The 16,085-nt window shown below is 36.4% G+C and overlaps 1 protein-coding gene across 14 annotated transcripts in view; it reads right to left on the reverse strand.

Moving 5' to 3' along the window:
• LOC135219289 (trithorax group protein osa-like) overlaps positions 1-16,085 on the reverse strand; it is a 475,370-nt gene that overhangs the window by 82,159 nt on the left and 377,126 nt on the right. For 13 of the 14 annotated variants that reach the window (XM_064255930.1, XM_064255926.1, XM_064255933.1 and 10 more), the window contains 6 exons: positions 11,110-11,226; positions 4,522-4,693; positions 3,919-4,052; positions 1,876-2,103; positions 381-500; positions 59-168 (listed from right to left, as the gene is read on the reverse strand). In XM_064255930.1, the coding sequence (XP_064112000.1) occupies positions 59-168; positions 381-500; positions 1,876-2,103; positions 3,919-4,052; positions 4,522-4,693; positions 11,110-11,226 (881 nt within the window). Of the gene's footprint in view, positions 1-58; positions 169-380; positions 501-1,875; positions 2,104-3,918; positions 4,053-4,521; positions 4,694-11,109; positions 11,227-16,085 lie in introns of those variants that run through there. The other variant, XM_064255938.1, reaches the window with a different exon arrangement.

Genomic DNA, 16,085 nt, shown 5'->3' on the forward strand with positions numbered 1-16,085 from the left:
ACATTTGCATACATACGTACTATGATGAGCAACGGGAAATATAAAATATTACTCTTACCCAATTATGGTATGTGTTGCCATAATGAAACTTCCTTCAGGCTGGGATCCTTCCAAATCACGGAAAAATTTGGATTTTGTTTGTACACGAATGGAACGCTCTGTTCCAATCTGAAAAAAATTGTTCATTACTCATGGAACTTTAACACAATTAAATTGGATCATTATAGCATATTTTAATCTTTTAATACATTTAGACTAGATCTTCCAGCACATTTCAATTTTCAAGTGAAATACTTCAAAACTATCACACAAAATTGAACTGCGATTATGTTACAATAACCTTAATGAAAGACCATTCATAACAAGTACAGAATAAGCACCTTTACACAATACACTTGCGAACTGGCTTGGCCTGATTGTACAGTTTCTCGTAGATGACCCTGAACCCTACTAATATCCGCTGGAGGAATTAGTTTGGTATAAGGCTCTCCAATTCTTTCCTGTCAAATCAAAATACAGATGTAAATTGAAAGATGAATTTAAATACATAACAGAACAAAAAATTTATCTTTCAGTGTTACCTATTCCATAACAGCATCAATACATAGAAAAAATAAAGATGAAGACATTGGGTACAGTTTTCACCTACATTCAGTACCTTAACCCAAATCATTGTAATTATAATGGGAATAAATGCCAACGGAGCTGTAAGTACCAGTTACAGCACTGCTGTAAAGCAGGTTAATAGAGCCATGATGCAAGCCCCTTAGTCTGGAACGACTTCACTCAAACCTGATGTATCTTGTAAATGTATTTACCCTTCATCAATATATTCTCTAATTCAAAGTATTAATTCCAACTTGAGCAATGGAAAAACTACAAAACCAAGAAAAGCATCTGATATTTTTCAATGATTTTATTTTCTCCTCTTAAAACCAAATATGTAATATACTAAATTATATTAAAAATAAATATCAAGATATACATTTCTGACTGACACCACAAAACCTTAAACAAATATACGTACTGAGAAATAAATTGATTAGTGCATACTTTTATCAATCTGCAATATGAGATATGCAGAACTTGTTGGTATTTCTAAAGTTCATCGGACACTAAACATGAATGTTGGTTATAAAAGTACCCATTATTTTTTCATTTAACTCAATATAAAATCACTATATTTCTAATACTTCATACAGAAGATGATTTTAACAAATATCTAAAAAGGACAAAAGAACAGCAAATTAGTTGTAAAGGTACACTGAAATATAATTAACCTAAGTATACATAGTACTTCTTAAATTTGGATTATTTTTGCTGGATGAAGAAAATATTACAACATGATTTCCTTTCGCTTATGAAATACTGTACAATATCCCATGAAAGATGAAATTTCCAAAGCACAAGCCAATATATTCTTAGTTTTTAGCAACTTTCAAGATTTACCAGATGTCATGAAAAACTGGATATAATAATACCTTAACTATGCTACCATTTGTGATGTGATTCATTTTTATGATGAGATACATTTTTAGATACATCTTATAAGTGGAATGTTAAGAGTAAAGTACAAGTTAGTTTTGGATAGATACTATATAAGGAAGTCAAAATACTCTCTTGAAAATATTCAAGTGCAAGTTATAATATAGGGTCATTGTTCTTATTCTTTATGAACTTTGTTACTTCTTATCAGGCAGGCCAAACAACCAAAGCGACTGTCAAGCTAAGGTGTTGACCATTACAATACAAAGTAACTACATACACAACAAATCTGCCTTCACGAGGGCAACGTATGCAATCAACTCAATTAAATACCTTAGCCATTACTGCTATCCAAACCACAAAACTCAAGACAGCAGAACACACAGCTACCTTATTTAAAAATTGGCTGTATCTGGGTGACACTCCACTTGAGTCTAATCCTATGATGGTTCCCTGAGTGTCCAGTTTGGTTGTAAACTGCTCTACTGGGGTGCCCTGGATACGTTCGTTGGATGGAATGCGTCGCACCACACAAACTAAACACTGTTGTCCTTCTCCTTCAAATGATTCACAAGTTTTATTTTCCACTATAGACGATGGCAAAAGCACAGCAGTAATCTGACAAAGAAATGACACATTTTAAATAAGATATAGATCCTCTACTTTCCAACTCCACTATATATATTTTTTATACTCTTACTTGAACTTTTAATATATGCAGTAGGATTTCTAGAAGTACTTTCTGAAGAACAGTACCATAAGCATAAACAACCACTTAATATCTCTAGGAGTAACTTCTATTGGCTTCCACACTTCCAAATCACATTATATATTGATCAATCACATGGTTTACAATTATCAATTATCCACAATTAAATATATCCAAAATCAATTATATTTACATAATAACTCCATGTTTTGTCCGAATGCAATCACTGCTGTAAGTCTTTGCATTCATTGCTTAATATTGAAAGAAAAAAAATAGTGAGAATGGAAGCTCTCCCAAAGAAGAACAAAAACATTTTCTTTAGAACTGTTGTTTCACAAGAAACTACCATAGTCACATAAAGCATATCCAACATATTATATTAGGTGTTGCTACACCTAATATGTATAGTACATAAAAGGAGATACTACTGAAATATATTACAATTAACTTACTGTACACAGAAGATACTGAAGCTAAATACAGTTAGTATTTCAATTCCTTTTGGATATCCAGTGAATGACAATTCCAAAGCATATCACATCATCATTAAAACCATGAAACTCCCAGAGGACATATGTATTTAATGGCATAACCCTAAGAGGTCACTAATAATAAACTTAATAAATTGAGACCAGATTTATGAAATTTAACTGTCAAGGAAAGCACTGGGATATTTTCAGCCATTCAGTGATCAAGACAGTAAAACTAGGGAGTTGGACTGGTTAGTCAACCAAAATATGTAGAAAGATCCAGAAAGGATATAAAGTCCATGGATCTAAAGAAAGAACTGGGAGAAAACCCCACACCTGCACTATGAAGTAATAAGGAACTGGGATAAAACCCCATAGCTGCACTATGAAGCAATGGTTAGATGTTGAACAGCCAAGTTTCAAAAAGGAAATTATAACACAGGTAAAGTAAAATACAAAAAAAAGTGGGTGCAGCTACAAAGTGAATGGACTCTGCAAGCCCTGTAGTAATGCACTGATGGCATTATTCCCTCCACTAAACTAAATAATACAAAGATTTTCTATATTTTATGTTTCCTATCCAAATATGTATTTCCTACTGAACTTAAATGTCAATGGTTTTGCTCAAAACTTTGGCTGCAAGATTAATTCACGATCAATTCCTTTTTTACAAATAAAAAATTTCTCTCTCCAGTATACAAACAAATATAACAAATGATAAATGTAATATCAAACCCCAGCATATAACCTGTTACGGTAACAAAACTCAATACAACTGGTGAAAATTACAACACTTTATGAGTATGAAGCAGAGAAAAGCAGCAAAAATCAGGTACGTACAAATCGTCAAAAGAGGATCTCCATGGAATAAACAGCACATTTTCAATATCATCAAAATCATCCACAAGAAACCTCAACACAAAACTTTTGGCAACAGCTTCTGCTCTTTTTCACTCAGGACAAGCTCAGCTTACAAATATTAAATGGACATTTAATCATTACTCCTTCTTGTATCTTGCCAGTTACAACATTCATAATTTTTGCTTAGCCTTATCTAAAAGATTACCATATAAAGAATACGTATTAATTAATGTATTTCTGGTATTTTAGAATACCCCAGACAAGAAAACAAGAGTATCTAAACATAAAATGCAAGACTAAGATATTAAACATAATATTTATAACAAGTTCCTCTTCAACAAATACACACAAACAGATATTAATAATAAAAAAATACTGTAACTGGACAATTACCTGCATATTCTCATACTGTGATACCCGCTGTTGCTTCTCTTCCATAGTCTCCTCCTGGTCATCAGGAGGTTTGACCAGGAGGCGACAATTAAAATTTCGACTTCGTGAGGCTTCGCTAGCTTCACTAGGCCAGCCTGCAAAGGAACATTTTTAATCAAGTACCAGCAACATGAATGAAAAGAGAACAATTCTCAATTAAGTTTCGGTTAAGTTCATTTTTACTCTAATGATTTTCACAATATCACAAGAAGCTGTCTGCTGGAATCGCAGTGGAGAAATGTCATCATTATATCATGTGGAACAAATTCATCAAATTCATCTTTTGAACTTCTCTATGTACATATCACTGAAATCAAATTCTTTCATAAAAAGCTGTTGCACTTTTCTGCATACAGTTCAGGAAAAGAATTGATAAAACTCAACATATAACTGAAAACCTTATATGCAACCAATACAGCACAGTATATTAATATCAAAAATGGAAAGTGACAAAATGATGTTCAGAATGTACAAAAGACAGCTTGAAAGACTTAAAATATTCTAGGAGACATGTGAGGATGAAAATATAAAGGAAAATCTCATTTATGAGATGTATGGCCATACCTACTGACATAAAAGAAGAAGAAAACTTGGCATGATCGCCCACGTGTATAATGTTGTAGATACTCGTGCCAGTGAGGTCTTCTGAGGTGAACTTGATAAAATGGCTTACTTTGTCCGAGACAAACTCTATCTTACCATCGTGGCTCACAATAAACAAAAAACCACCCAAAGCCTGAAAGGGTTTATTATTATTATTATTATTATTATTATTAGTATTATTATTATCATTATGCTAAAGTAGTTTAATGAGAATATGGTGCCTGAAAGAGCTAAACTGTGTAAATTTATGAGGGAAACTAATGACACGTATTCTATCAGTTTCTGACACTGGGCACAACAGTATATGAAATTTTAAAACAATTTGACAGACAGAAACTCATATTCAATCATTTTAAAAATCTAAATGCAATACTTTAACTTTAATCATCTAAACTGTGATGCTTGAAAAGTCAACAACCATAAAAAGTAATGATAATATTGATAACATTTTCCCTTAATGACTTGCTCAAAGGATTCATCAATCATGATGACCAAAGGGTTTACAACATAAGTCACTACAAATATAAAACTCAAACAAATAACTCCAAAAGCAGAATTACAAATAAGCATACACACAATGCAGAATAATATATATACATATGCACAGTACAGTATATAAGTGCCATACCAACAAACTCGGCTATCACTGGCATGATGCCATATAAGTAAAGAATATAAAATTTTAGCCAAAGGCCAAGTGCTGGGACCTATTTATTCTTTTAGTGCTGAAAGGGAAACCGAGAGTAAAAAGGTCGGAAATGTGTAACAGGAGGAAAATCTCACAGTTGCACTGAAACAATTGTTAGGAGAGGGTGGAAAGTAAGATGGAAGAGAATACGAAGAGAGATACAGTAAAAGGAATAAAAGGAGTTGCAGCTTGGGCCTGAAGGGACAGTGCAAAGAACTTTAAGTAATGCCTACAGTGCACCATGTAAGGCGTATAAGTTATGGCATACACAGTGTTCCAGGGTGTATTCTGGTTCTGTGGTGAAGTTATCAAGCTCATTATAAGAAAAATTTTCATTATAAGTGATACTGCATTAAGAGGGAAATTTTCATTACAAGTGATACTGAAACAGAATTTAGGAATGAAACTGTTTCCTTTTATATACTGAACACATTCAGGTGTTTTTGTTATTGGCCACATACATTACTGACCTAATTTCTCAGTCATCATCAGTATGCAGTTGAAAGTTTACAATAAAGAATCCTCTTCAATGTTATTTTTAATTTTGCATCTTTTTTTGTGATCACTTTTGGGTGGGAAATTATGGAGACAGTTTATTGTTGTATATACAGTTTAATGTTACTGATACTTAACATCATGACTGTTCGAGTGATCCACTTTTTTTTTTTTTACCTATTTTCATCCCCTTTTTATTCACAGTATTCCTATTCCCCATTTGTATATCACTTTGACAACAACTATGGATCAAGACACTACCCATTCTTTAAGATGCCTATTTCCAGAGGTCATTTAATGGATTCCTATACTCATTTCTCCAACTCCAAGTGACACCTATATTTACTGATCCTCTCTTCAGTCCTGCCTTGCTGGATACAATGTTGTTCTAGTTTACTATCTCAGGATGCACTACCCTGGTGGAAGCGAAAGTTGCCATTATAACCATGACCAATCTATGACAGAAAGCTATCACACCCCTGCCACCCTCAGTTGGTACAGAAACTGCAGGGTACAAGTCATGCTAGTAAAACCTTAAACATTCAGTAGTGCCCAGTTTAACAGCATCACTGGGCTGTTTGTCATAATCTGTCCCAGATATTCTAACTCTTACATTACACCAGAAGTGGTTACTCATTTTTCTCATCATTATGACCATAGCAGTCAGTCTGCATGGCTGGTGGAGGCTAACCTAAGCAAGGACAGTTTGCATGGAGTACTGAGTTTGGGTGAAGTAATGTAAATGTATTTTGTTCTTTACCAGAAAAGTTTCATTATTATTGTGAATGTAATTAAGTGTTCAACTGGTTGCCTTCCCAAGGGACGCCAGCTGGGCACCTGACCCAATCACACTCTTCATGAGCTAGACCCACATTCTTCTACAACCAACGCTTCTGCCATCTGTTTTACTTTCGCAATCAAAATCCTTCAATGGTAAGCTGATTAATGTTATGCCCCTATAATTCTTACAATTCCCTTTGTCACTTTCATCATTAAAACAAGTAACAATTATTCCTCTCGCAAATTCCTCCAGGCCCTTGCCTTCAACTAGAATTAACTCCCAAAAGATGTCAACAACTCTTCATCTTGTGCTGCACCAACTTGCCTGTAATTCCTTCTTCAGCCTTTCAATTGTCCTACTACATACTGCCCTCAAAAGTCACCTCCATATGCATTCTCAAACTTATAGCAAACTTTTTTTTTTTATGTCATTCAGCCCTTCCCTCTTCTTTGTCTTCTTGAAACAAATCTTTACAATATTCATTCCCGGACCAAAGACAGCGTCACCTATCACAAAATCTCCCCATACTGCACTTTGTTTCCTGTAAAAAGACCTCATTCTACCTTTTCCGCTATATTTTCACTGTTTTTATTTTACTCTATCGCTTTTATATTCCCCTGTACACCAATTTAAAATTTTTGTCATGCAATTGCATCTCAATAACCCTTTTCCCTTTACTAAGCCTGTGATTTCCTATTTTAAAGCTGGTATCACACTAGTCATTTCTTGCTCGCGGTTTTGGCTAGCATCCAGCCGATGCTCGCAAGCAAAAGTGTTGCATCGTCACACTAGGAACTCGTGGTTTCGAGCAGCCGTAGGAAAAAGTAAATAAAACTGATCAGCTGATAATATCATGGCGCCCTGAAATTGTCGGACTGTCGCAAGATGTGCTGCTGCAGTGGTGTATTTCTCGGAAACTTACGTGAATGCAAGAGTAACAAAAAACGTTTGTGGGTTCGAGAGTGGCTCAGGAGAAGAGAAGCCAAAGGTCTGAGAGTACGCCCTATCAGCAGCAGCCATCTTGTTTGTTTACACTACGCTGTGGCTCGCGGTTCATGCTGGGTGCTTCCCGTTCTGCCAGGAAGCTAAAATCTCGAGCCAAAAGTTTTTCATTTTCGCGAGCAACGGCTTGAAGCTGGGGAAAAAAGTCCTAGTGTAAGGCCACCTTTATACGTACTACACATAAAACACTCCTGATTGTGTTCCCCATAACAACCTAAAACACAGGTTTGTGCATATAAAACACCTGTATTTCAGGTTATTTATTAAGCAGTAATAATTGCTAGTTTTCCTGCTGCCAGCCACTTGACTCATGAGAATATCAAAAGCAGCCATAGTAATGGTGAAGAGATAATGTGTATAATTACATGCACCATTTTTCCCATTAAATGGTTGTCCATCACTATGACCAGTATTGCTTTAGGACTTTTCCTGGCTGTGTTTGTCAAAGTGTAGGGAAAGGTTACAATTTCGCAGGAGTCAAGCTTAACCCACCACCTACCTAGCTAGGTCTTAAGTCCAGTTCTGCTTTTGTTTCGTATTTCTTCAACTACTTTCCATCTTACATGTAGGTGGCACGTGTTCTATAATATACTTTTATTTTTTGTTAAAGTTTATTACTTTTTATACCAAGGATATAACAGTTATATAATGAACAGTTCCATAGCAAATGTTGGTGTCATACAATGTGACAAACTGTTTGAGAGGTGAGGGCTTCAAGGAGCAATAAAATGCTACTATAGTAGTTTCCCATCAACCGTGCATTTGATGTTTAGACCAGTTCCTTATGACGCTCCTGATTGGCTGTTGATAAGCCTTACACAGGGCTGGAAACTTGCGTCTTTCTCGAAACTTCACAGAGGCAGGACCTATGTTCCACCTCTCCTGAGGGATACTCGAGAGAGCCTGAGAGTTAACAGCCCTGTGATTGGCTTATCAACAGTAAATCAGGAGCGCAATAAGGGACTGGCCTAGACACCAGATGCATGGTTAATGTGAATCTACAATAGCAAATGTTCATCCACAAAGTTCGGGGGACTCCTCCCGTTTGTTCAGCAGCGACATACCTCGTCACAAAATCATCTACTCAAGACGCATGTAAGATAGCATACATCAGTTAATTACTTCGTTATAATTTACAGAACAATGTACCACTAGAAGCATACATTCGTTTTTTTTCGATAACCCAGCTGACTACCAGATCGACTTTTAGAAGTTGTGACCAAATCCACAAATAAACAAATATAACGGGAAAAGCATACATGACTAACATTCCAACACGATTACGAAATACGGCAATGATGGAGAAATGCTGACGTAATTAAAACCCTATAATCTTAACGTACACCATTCTACCATGTTTTCGTTCTGTGAGTTACAGCAATATGATGGCAAACATGCCACAGTGAACTTCTTGAAAAGAAGAAAGGGAAATTAATGCTTTGTATGTTTATCAAGTACTATCTGGCATCTCTCCGGAGTGATTCCACAAAGTTGTTCCTGAAATGTTGTTCGTGTATTTTCATATCTAAATTGAATTACCATTAAACATGTCTGTACTTATTGATTCGAAAGACCTACGGCTAGTCTCAAACAACAGAAAATTGCGCAGATGGGGGCATGCACGAAACAAGTGTTAGTGGGTGTGTGCGCGTTTCCCATGAGCAGGTGAGAGCGGCAGTGTAGGGGCTCCATGGCTCCATGTAAGTCTACGCCGCCATCTCCCGTCACCACCTGCCACCACATTATGACCAACTCTTTATTACCACATTTCAGTACACACGTCATATTATCTCTCTAGTCGAGGCAATTCTGCTTTTTTCCCAACATACGAAAAAGACATCAGTAGTAGCGGTAATCAAACATTATGCTCCAAAGAAACTTCACCACCACCAAGACAAGAGATTAAAGGACGGGTGCCCGCGACATGCTGGCTCGAATAGACACTCATTCCTGTAACCTATCTGCATAACTGCATTCCCTATACAATGACATGCATTCGACTGTTTACATTCAATTCTTCGAGTGACGGTATTGAATAGCATTCTCTGACAGAGCTCAGCGAACGGAGAAACATTCGCATTAACCATTTCAGATGAAGAGGTAAAGGAAGGAATGAAATTTATTCAGGTTACGTCTTCCCTTTGCTTTAGAAGAGGGAGACAGGTAACATTCTGTCCGCAAACTGGAACATTACGATGTTGCCAAAACAAAGAACGAAAATGTAATCTTAGGGCATATGCCTCAAGAATGGACAAGATAACATTTTAAAGGAACAAATCGACTCTTCAAAATAGAAAATATGACAAATAAACAATGTTCGACACCAGGAAACCTTTTACCACTGAACGGACCGGAGGAAATGAAATACTGGCAAGAACAAAAATCAACTTACACAAGAGGGCGAATATTTTTTCCCTTTAACTCGATGAATTTTATAAGATCGAATCCGAAACCCAATCACAAAAGGACCTGTTAACAATGTGAAAGTTAGAAGGATGCGGAACACTGAAGCAAAGATTAAGCGCCAACGCTCGCCAACAGTGACAGAAAATGATTCAAACAAGACCAATAGATTCATGAGGGTTGAAGCGAACAGGCAGGAGTTGCACGGGCCACTCACTGACTGGGGACAGAGTTCAAAATATCGAGAGCTAACGAATCAGCAAACCGAAAAGTATTCAACGACAATACAATGCCTAACATTAAAGGGGCTTCAGAACCCACTGAACTAATTATTAATTGGGATATCATGAAATGAGTCTGCTTAGCTTACACAATGTAATTAGCCCCTGTCCAACTTTCAACTACTTTTCGAGCAAGACTACTGATGCATATCATCATATGAAGCAGCTTTTCTGGTATGTATGCATGAATGTATGTATGTATGTATGTATGTAGTATGTATGTATGTATGGATGTATGTATGTATGTATTTCATATCTATATTATACGATGTCTTTATGATGATCTAAAAATAGGTTTCATCACATCACCATGATTCATATTATATACGATTCACTGCTGTACGTCCGAATTCTTGGTTTCGTGGTTCGCGCCCATGAGCTGACGAATTTCTTATCAACTAAAAATTTCCCCTTCGGTTAACTTACAATTACAAAGCATAACCATTAAAATAACGTGTTGGGAGGCTCAAATGTAAAAGTGTGTCATGAAATACAGTTTTCGTGTCGAAAAGCAACAGTTAAGTCTAAATTTGGTTGATGGCGAAAAATAACTGACGCATTATCATCCAAGATTCGACGTATAGCAAAAGAACACAACAAGGCTAAAATGAATGAAAATTGTACAGGCAGAAAGTTACCAAAAGTTTTAAGTTGGTTAATTCCTTTATTTGTAAATCTTCAAAAATATAAAACGACAAGTATAAAAAAAAGAGGTGAGAAAGCAAATGAGGAATGTCAACATTCCCATAAGACACTGGAGAAAAAAAACACAAACAAGTTCCCTCTCATTAGAGTTGTGCTCTACTACAAGAGCAGAAGAAAAGAATACCTCAGAGAGAGAGAGAGAGAGAGAGAGAGAGAGAGAGAGAGAGAGAGAGAGAGAGAGAATCATCGCTTACCTCTAATACAAGGGTTCCTATTCGCTGAGTTGGCAGTAATGTGGGTTTGGAGGAGGACACCTCCCCCTGCTGCACAGCTCCTTCCCCCGCCCCCTCCGCCGCCTTGATGCGCCGGATCTGAAAAACAAACAAACGGGACGTTAGACCTATATGCTCAAAATAGTGTGGGATACAAGGGAACAGTAGAAATAATCGATGTCGTAAGTATGAATAACCAATATTCGTCTCTCCTGTGCTTCATCTTCGGCACATTTCCCCTATTTTCAGCCTCTCGTCCACGCACTAGTAGGCCTAGGTCACCCAACTCTCCTGACGTACACAACCAGACCAGCTGACACCATCACGTAAACGCGATGGTCACGTCCAAGCCATCTTCCTCTCCCTTTCTTCATTATCTCATTTACAAATGGAACTTCAGACATTTTCTTTTGGATATTATTCCTTATTCTGTCCTGTTGATCTGACTCCAATCGTACTAAGGTAATGGAAAGGGGTATGAAAGAGTTGATATCTGTATACGACATAATACAGGTTTGGGAAATGAAGAGAAACTGAAAAAACGAGTGAAGCAGACTAAAAGTCGTTGCAAAATGACAAAGTTGAGAGTATTTGTCAAGAGTAGTAATTTTATGGGGGCACTGAAAAGCCGGAAGTTGGAGCAATGGTTCTTTACACGGATAATGAACAATGGAAGTAGTTGATCTGCTCAGTATTTAAATATATTGGATTATGGTACCATCAGAGAAAAGGAGAGTCGCACAATATGTGAAGTAATATGGCAACAAGTAGTATACATTGACCCCTGGAATGTCTATCTATGGAAGCCCAAGAGAATAAAATGTATGAAGGTTTGCGTGTGCCAATTCTCCTTCAAGGAAATGAAATGTGAATGCTGTATGAAAATGAAAGGAAGAAATCTTGAAAACTAATAAGATGATCTGTTTGCATTTCCACAAGGAATCAGAGGAACTGAGGGTGAAATGTGGAAATATATAAAACGGTAAATTATTAGTATCTGGAAGAATGAATCATTGCGTTTTGAGATGGTGTGTAAACTCCTAGCGATAGGAGGGTGGACAGAATGACCTCGAGTCTTGGAAAGATCATAGGAAAGTAGCATAGGGAACGTAGAGTTTTGAATGTCCCTGAAGAGGACGAGTGCGTGCAAGATGGTGGTGAATGACAAAGCATGCAAGGATGGATGGGTGAGGTGGGGTGGAGTGGGGGGTTGATGTTCTGCTGGTAATCTTCTCATGAAACGAAGAGTATGAATGTCTCTGTACATGATGTTTATCTAAAATTCAAGCTGTATATTAATAAGGAAAAAGCCAGGGTCTTTTTTTCTGGATCGACTCTCAATTAAGGAAAACTGCTTAGTATATATATATATATATATATATATATAAATTATTATATAATATAGATATATATATATATATCTATATATATATATATAGGATGTGCCCAAGTATCGTTATCGGTGAATTTCTGGCCGATACTTTTGTCATTAACATAAGAATTTAAATTCCTTCTAGGCTGGCATAATATTAATTTTCTGTGCCACTTTTCATTTCTAGGATAATTATATTGAATATTATCTTTAATAAAATTATAATTTCAACTTAGTTCAGACGTCCAAGTCCAGTATGAGTTGGAACTCAGAAGGGATTTGTGCTTTTTTTGAGTTGAATGTTTTGTTGATCTATACTGAGAAACAAACTCTGATCCTTTCGTAATCATATTTTTATTTATGTACCGGTATCTCAATTTTCTTGGGAATACTTGATAGAACCAATTTATGTATTGTAATGAGGCAAAGGATTAACCCCTTCATTGCCAGGAGCTTTCATAATCTAAATAAATGAGTCTGTTAACTGTTTCTAGCCAATATATAAATTAAACCTCTGAATCAAAGTAAATATTAGTCCTTGCAGATTGCTTGTCACCCCATGAATTCGAGTAAGCTAAATTGTTAAAAGCCTTCTAGTGGTAGCCATAATATAAGACAATTGTATCCAGATAATAAAGAGATTAAATACTAATTAGCTATACTTGATGTTAATTTTCAATTAAATTTATGCCCTTGAAGTTGTTTAGATGACCCTATTATATGACATTTCAACTTTTGAACCTTTAATATACAATAACCAGAGAACAAGAATGATTTTAGTCAATCTCCAAGATAACAGTAATATGGAGGTTCCAAGATAACAGTAATATGGAGGTAACAGGTATCGGTATCGGTATCAGTATGTGGACCGGCCAAAAATTGGGTATCGGTGCATCCCTAAAATAAATAAATAAATATATATATATATGTTATGTAATATATATATATATATATATATCTATATATATATATATATATATATATATGCAGAAACAGATATAATGACAGAAAAGTGCAACAAAAAAGATCACTACAATAAACTTCTACACACTACGTAATTACCATGAGCACACTTGTCGTATACACATTGGCCTTGCGTATACACAACAAAAACACCCCTACGTATGTCCTATGAAGAATCAAATTATATAATCCCCTATCTCTAACAACTGATTGTTTATTCCGCGATTTGGACTGGCTTCCTTATGAAATCCAATGGTGTTTTTTTTTTTTTTTTTTTTTTTTGGCAAAACAAAAATGAACGGAATATCTCTAACTAAATAATTCCACCAAAAACAAAACTAATTTTCATTATTCACTCACTCTGAAGGGATAGACACGAGCACTTCCAAAGAAATGAAATTAAACAATTTAAGAATTATGGCTGGACAAAATATTGCATAATCTGGAACTAAACAATGAGGAAGAGATTAATGACGAAACATTAGTACATTAGCGTAATCATACTGCTTTCCACATCAACAAACAAGTTCTACAAGTTATAAGTTAAGAGTACGTATCCTAACAAATGACAAGTGAAAATGTCACATACATACATACACTATATATACACATACGTACTTACTTAATGACATACATACACATACACATATATACATGTATATATATATATATATATATATATATCTATATATATATATATATATATATATATATATATATATATATGCGAGTGTGTGTGTAAGCGGGCGCTTACGTGATGTCATTAGATAAAGCAATTGTGATAGATACTGTTACATTTGCTCTATATCTCTTCCATGAATCTTCATCAAACTCTCATCAGCACACGTTGGCCAATCCTACACTGCGTGAGCCTTTCTTTCACTCACTCTCTCAAAGTTACTAAATTTTTATAGAAAGGAGAATCCATGCAACACAAATACTGAGACCATTACTTCAAGTTAGCAAGGGGACTTCAGTGACACATCTCTCTCTCTCTCTCTCTCTCTCTCTCTCTCTCTCTCTCTCTCTCTCTGTATGGGGAGTAGTGCCTGCAGTGCACCTTATGCAGTGCACAGTATGCAATACTTAAGGGTTTATGCAGCATCCCTTTAGCCAGATCTGCGACCTCTTTTAGACCTACTATTTTAAATCCGTTCTAACCTCCTTTCTTTCCTTGCCATCACATTCTCTCACTGGTTAATTCCTCCTATTACGAATATAAAAAAACAATATGTATATTTATATAGCGTATAGACATAAGATTAGAGTAGGCTTTGGAACCTCTTTAATTAACGCAAGGCAGATGCTTGCAGGTTTCAAAAGACCAGAATTGGATGGATCTGGGGCAAATGGGGATGCAGAAATGGAGTGTTGCTATTGTGGGCCGTTAAGCTCACTCCTTCGTGTATAAATGACCACTCCTGCAACCACTACCCTGTGAGTGAAGGCTAAACTGCTCTAAAGTTGCGGAGCTTTTGTGCCTTCTTGGAATCCTAGCCAACTAAAAACCCCAGACGAGCTTCTGTGCCATTGATTGTGGAACTTCTTATCCGTTGTGTCTGCTAGTGTGGCCACTGTGGCCATTCCTTGGGGATTTTCATGGCTGGAGAAGAACCATTCAGGTTATGATTCTGGCTGTCCCAGGCTGTTGGATTTTAGCAATTTAAGGGATGCTGCTGTTCCCTCGTGGCGAAATATCATTTGCTTAGGCTAATTGTGTTGCTCAGTTGGGAGCTGCGACACGTTTGGGATCATCTAACAACATGGAGACCATATGTTAGTGTGGCAACGAAGAAAAGGTATCCTGGCGATGAACTATGGAAAACTGTCCATGGATAAGCGGATGCAGTGACTTATGGGAGTACTCAACCAACCCCCTTTTTCCTTTTCAACTGGTCACAATAGCAAGAATGAAAGCTCAGAAATATTGAAACCAAGACTAAAACAGAGATGACCCAAGAAAAGTTAAAACTAAAGCACATGTGCAAAATGCGCAGTAAACAAGTGGTGCATAGACCACAGAGGCATGCGCATCAAAGCTAGGTAGTCTCAGTGTCTGTCTCTTCGTCGATAACAACCAGAGATAACTTCTTCTTCCCAGCTTGTTCCCAAGAAGTAGAAGAAATATCAAAGGAACTAAAGGAGCTGGCAAAGGACAAAATCGAAGGCAAGGCAAGAGAAGACAAGATGGAAAAGGAAATTGGAAATAATGACAGTAGAAAACGAAGAGCGTATAGTGGAGATTAGAAAGCAATTGCTTAAGACTAGAACCAGATATGAAGCTGATACAAGCAATAGACAAGGTAAAAAGAGAGAAGCTTACAAGGATAAAAATGCTAAATTCAAGAGAGCTGTTGGTAGAACAGCGACAGCAGCCAGAAAACACAGCTGTCCCCCAAAAAGAATAAGCACATCGAATAGATTTGCTGTTCTGGAAACAGAAGAGAAAACAACCTTAATTGGAGATTCTCTAGTAGAAGATCAGGGGTGAAATTTTGTGGTCAAAAATAGAAATAAGAGAAAAGTTAACCCTTACCCAGGTGCAGGAGCAAAGAAGATAGTCGAGGCAGTGAAGAAAATCAAAGTGAAAAGAAGAAAAAGTGCAATCAGTGCTGGGAGGAGG

This window comes from Macrobrachium nipponense, chromosome 1 (genome assembly GCF_015104395.2).
Source record: "Macrobrachium nipponense isolate FS-2020 chromosome 1, ASM1510439v2, whole genome shotgun sequence".
Classification (NCBI taxonomy): domain Eukaryota; kingdom Metazoa; phylum Arthropoda; class Malacostraca; order Decapoda; family Palaemonidae; genus Macrobrachium; species Macrobrachium nipponense.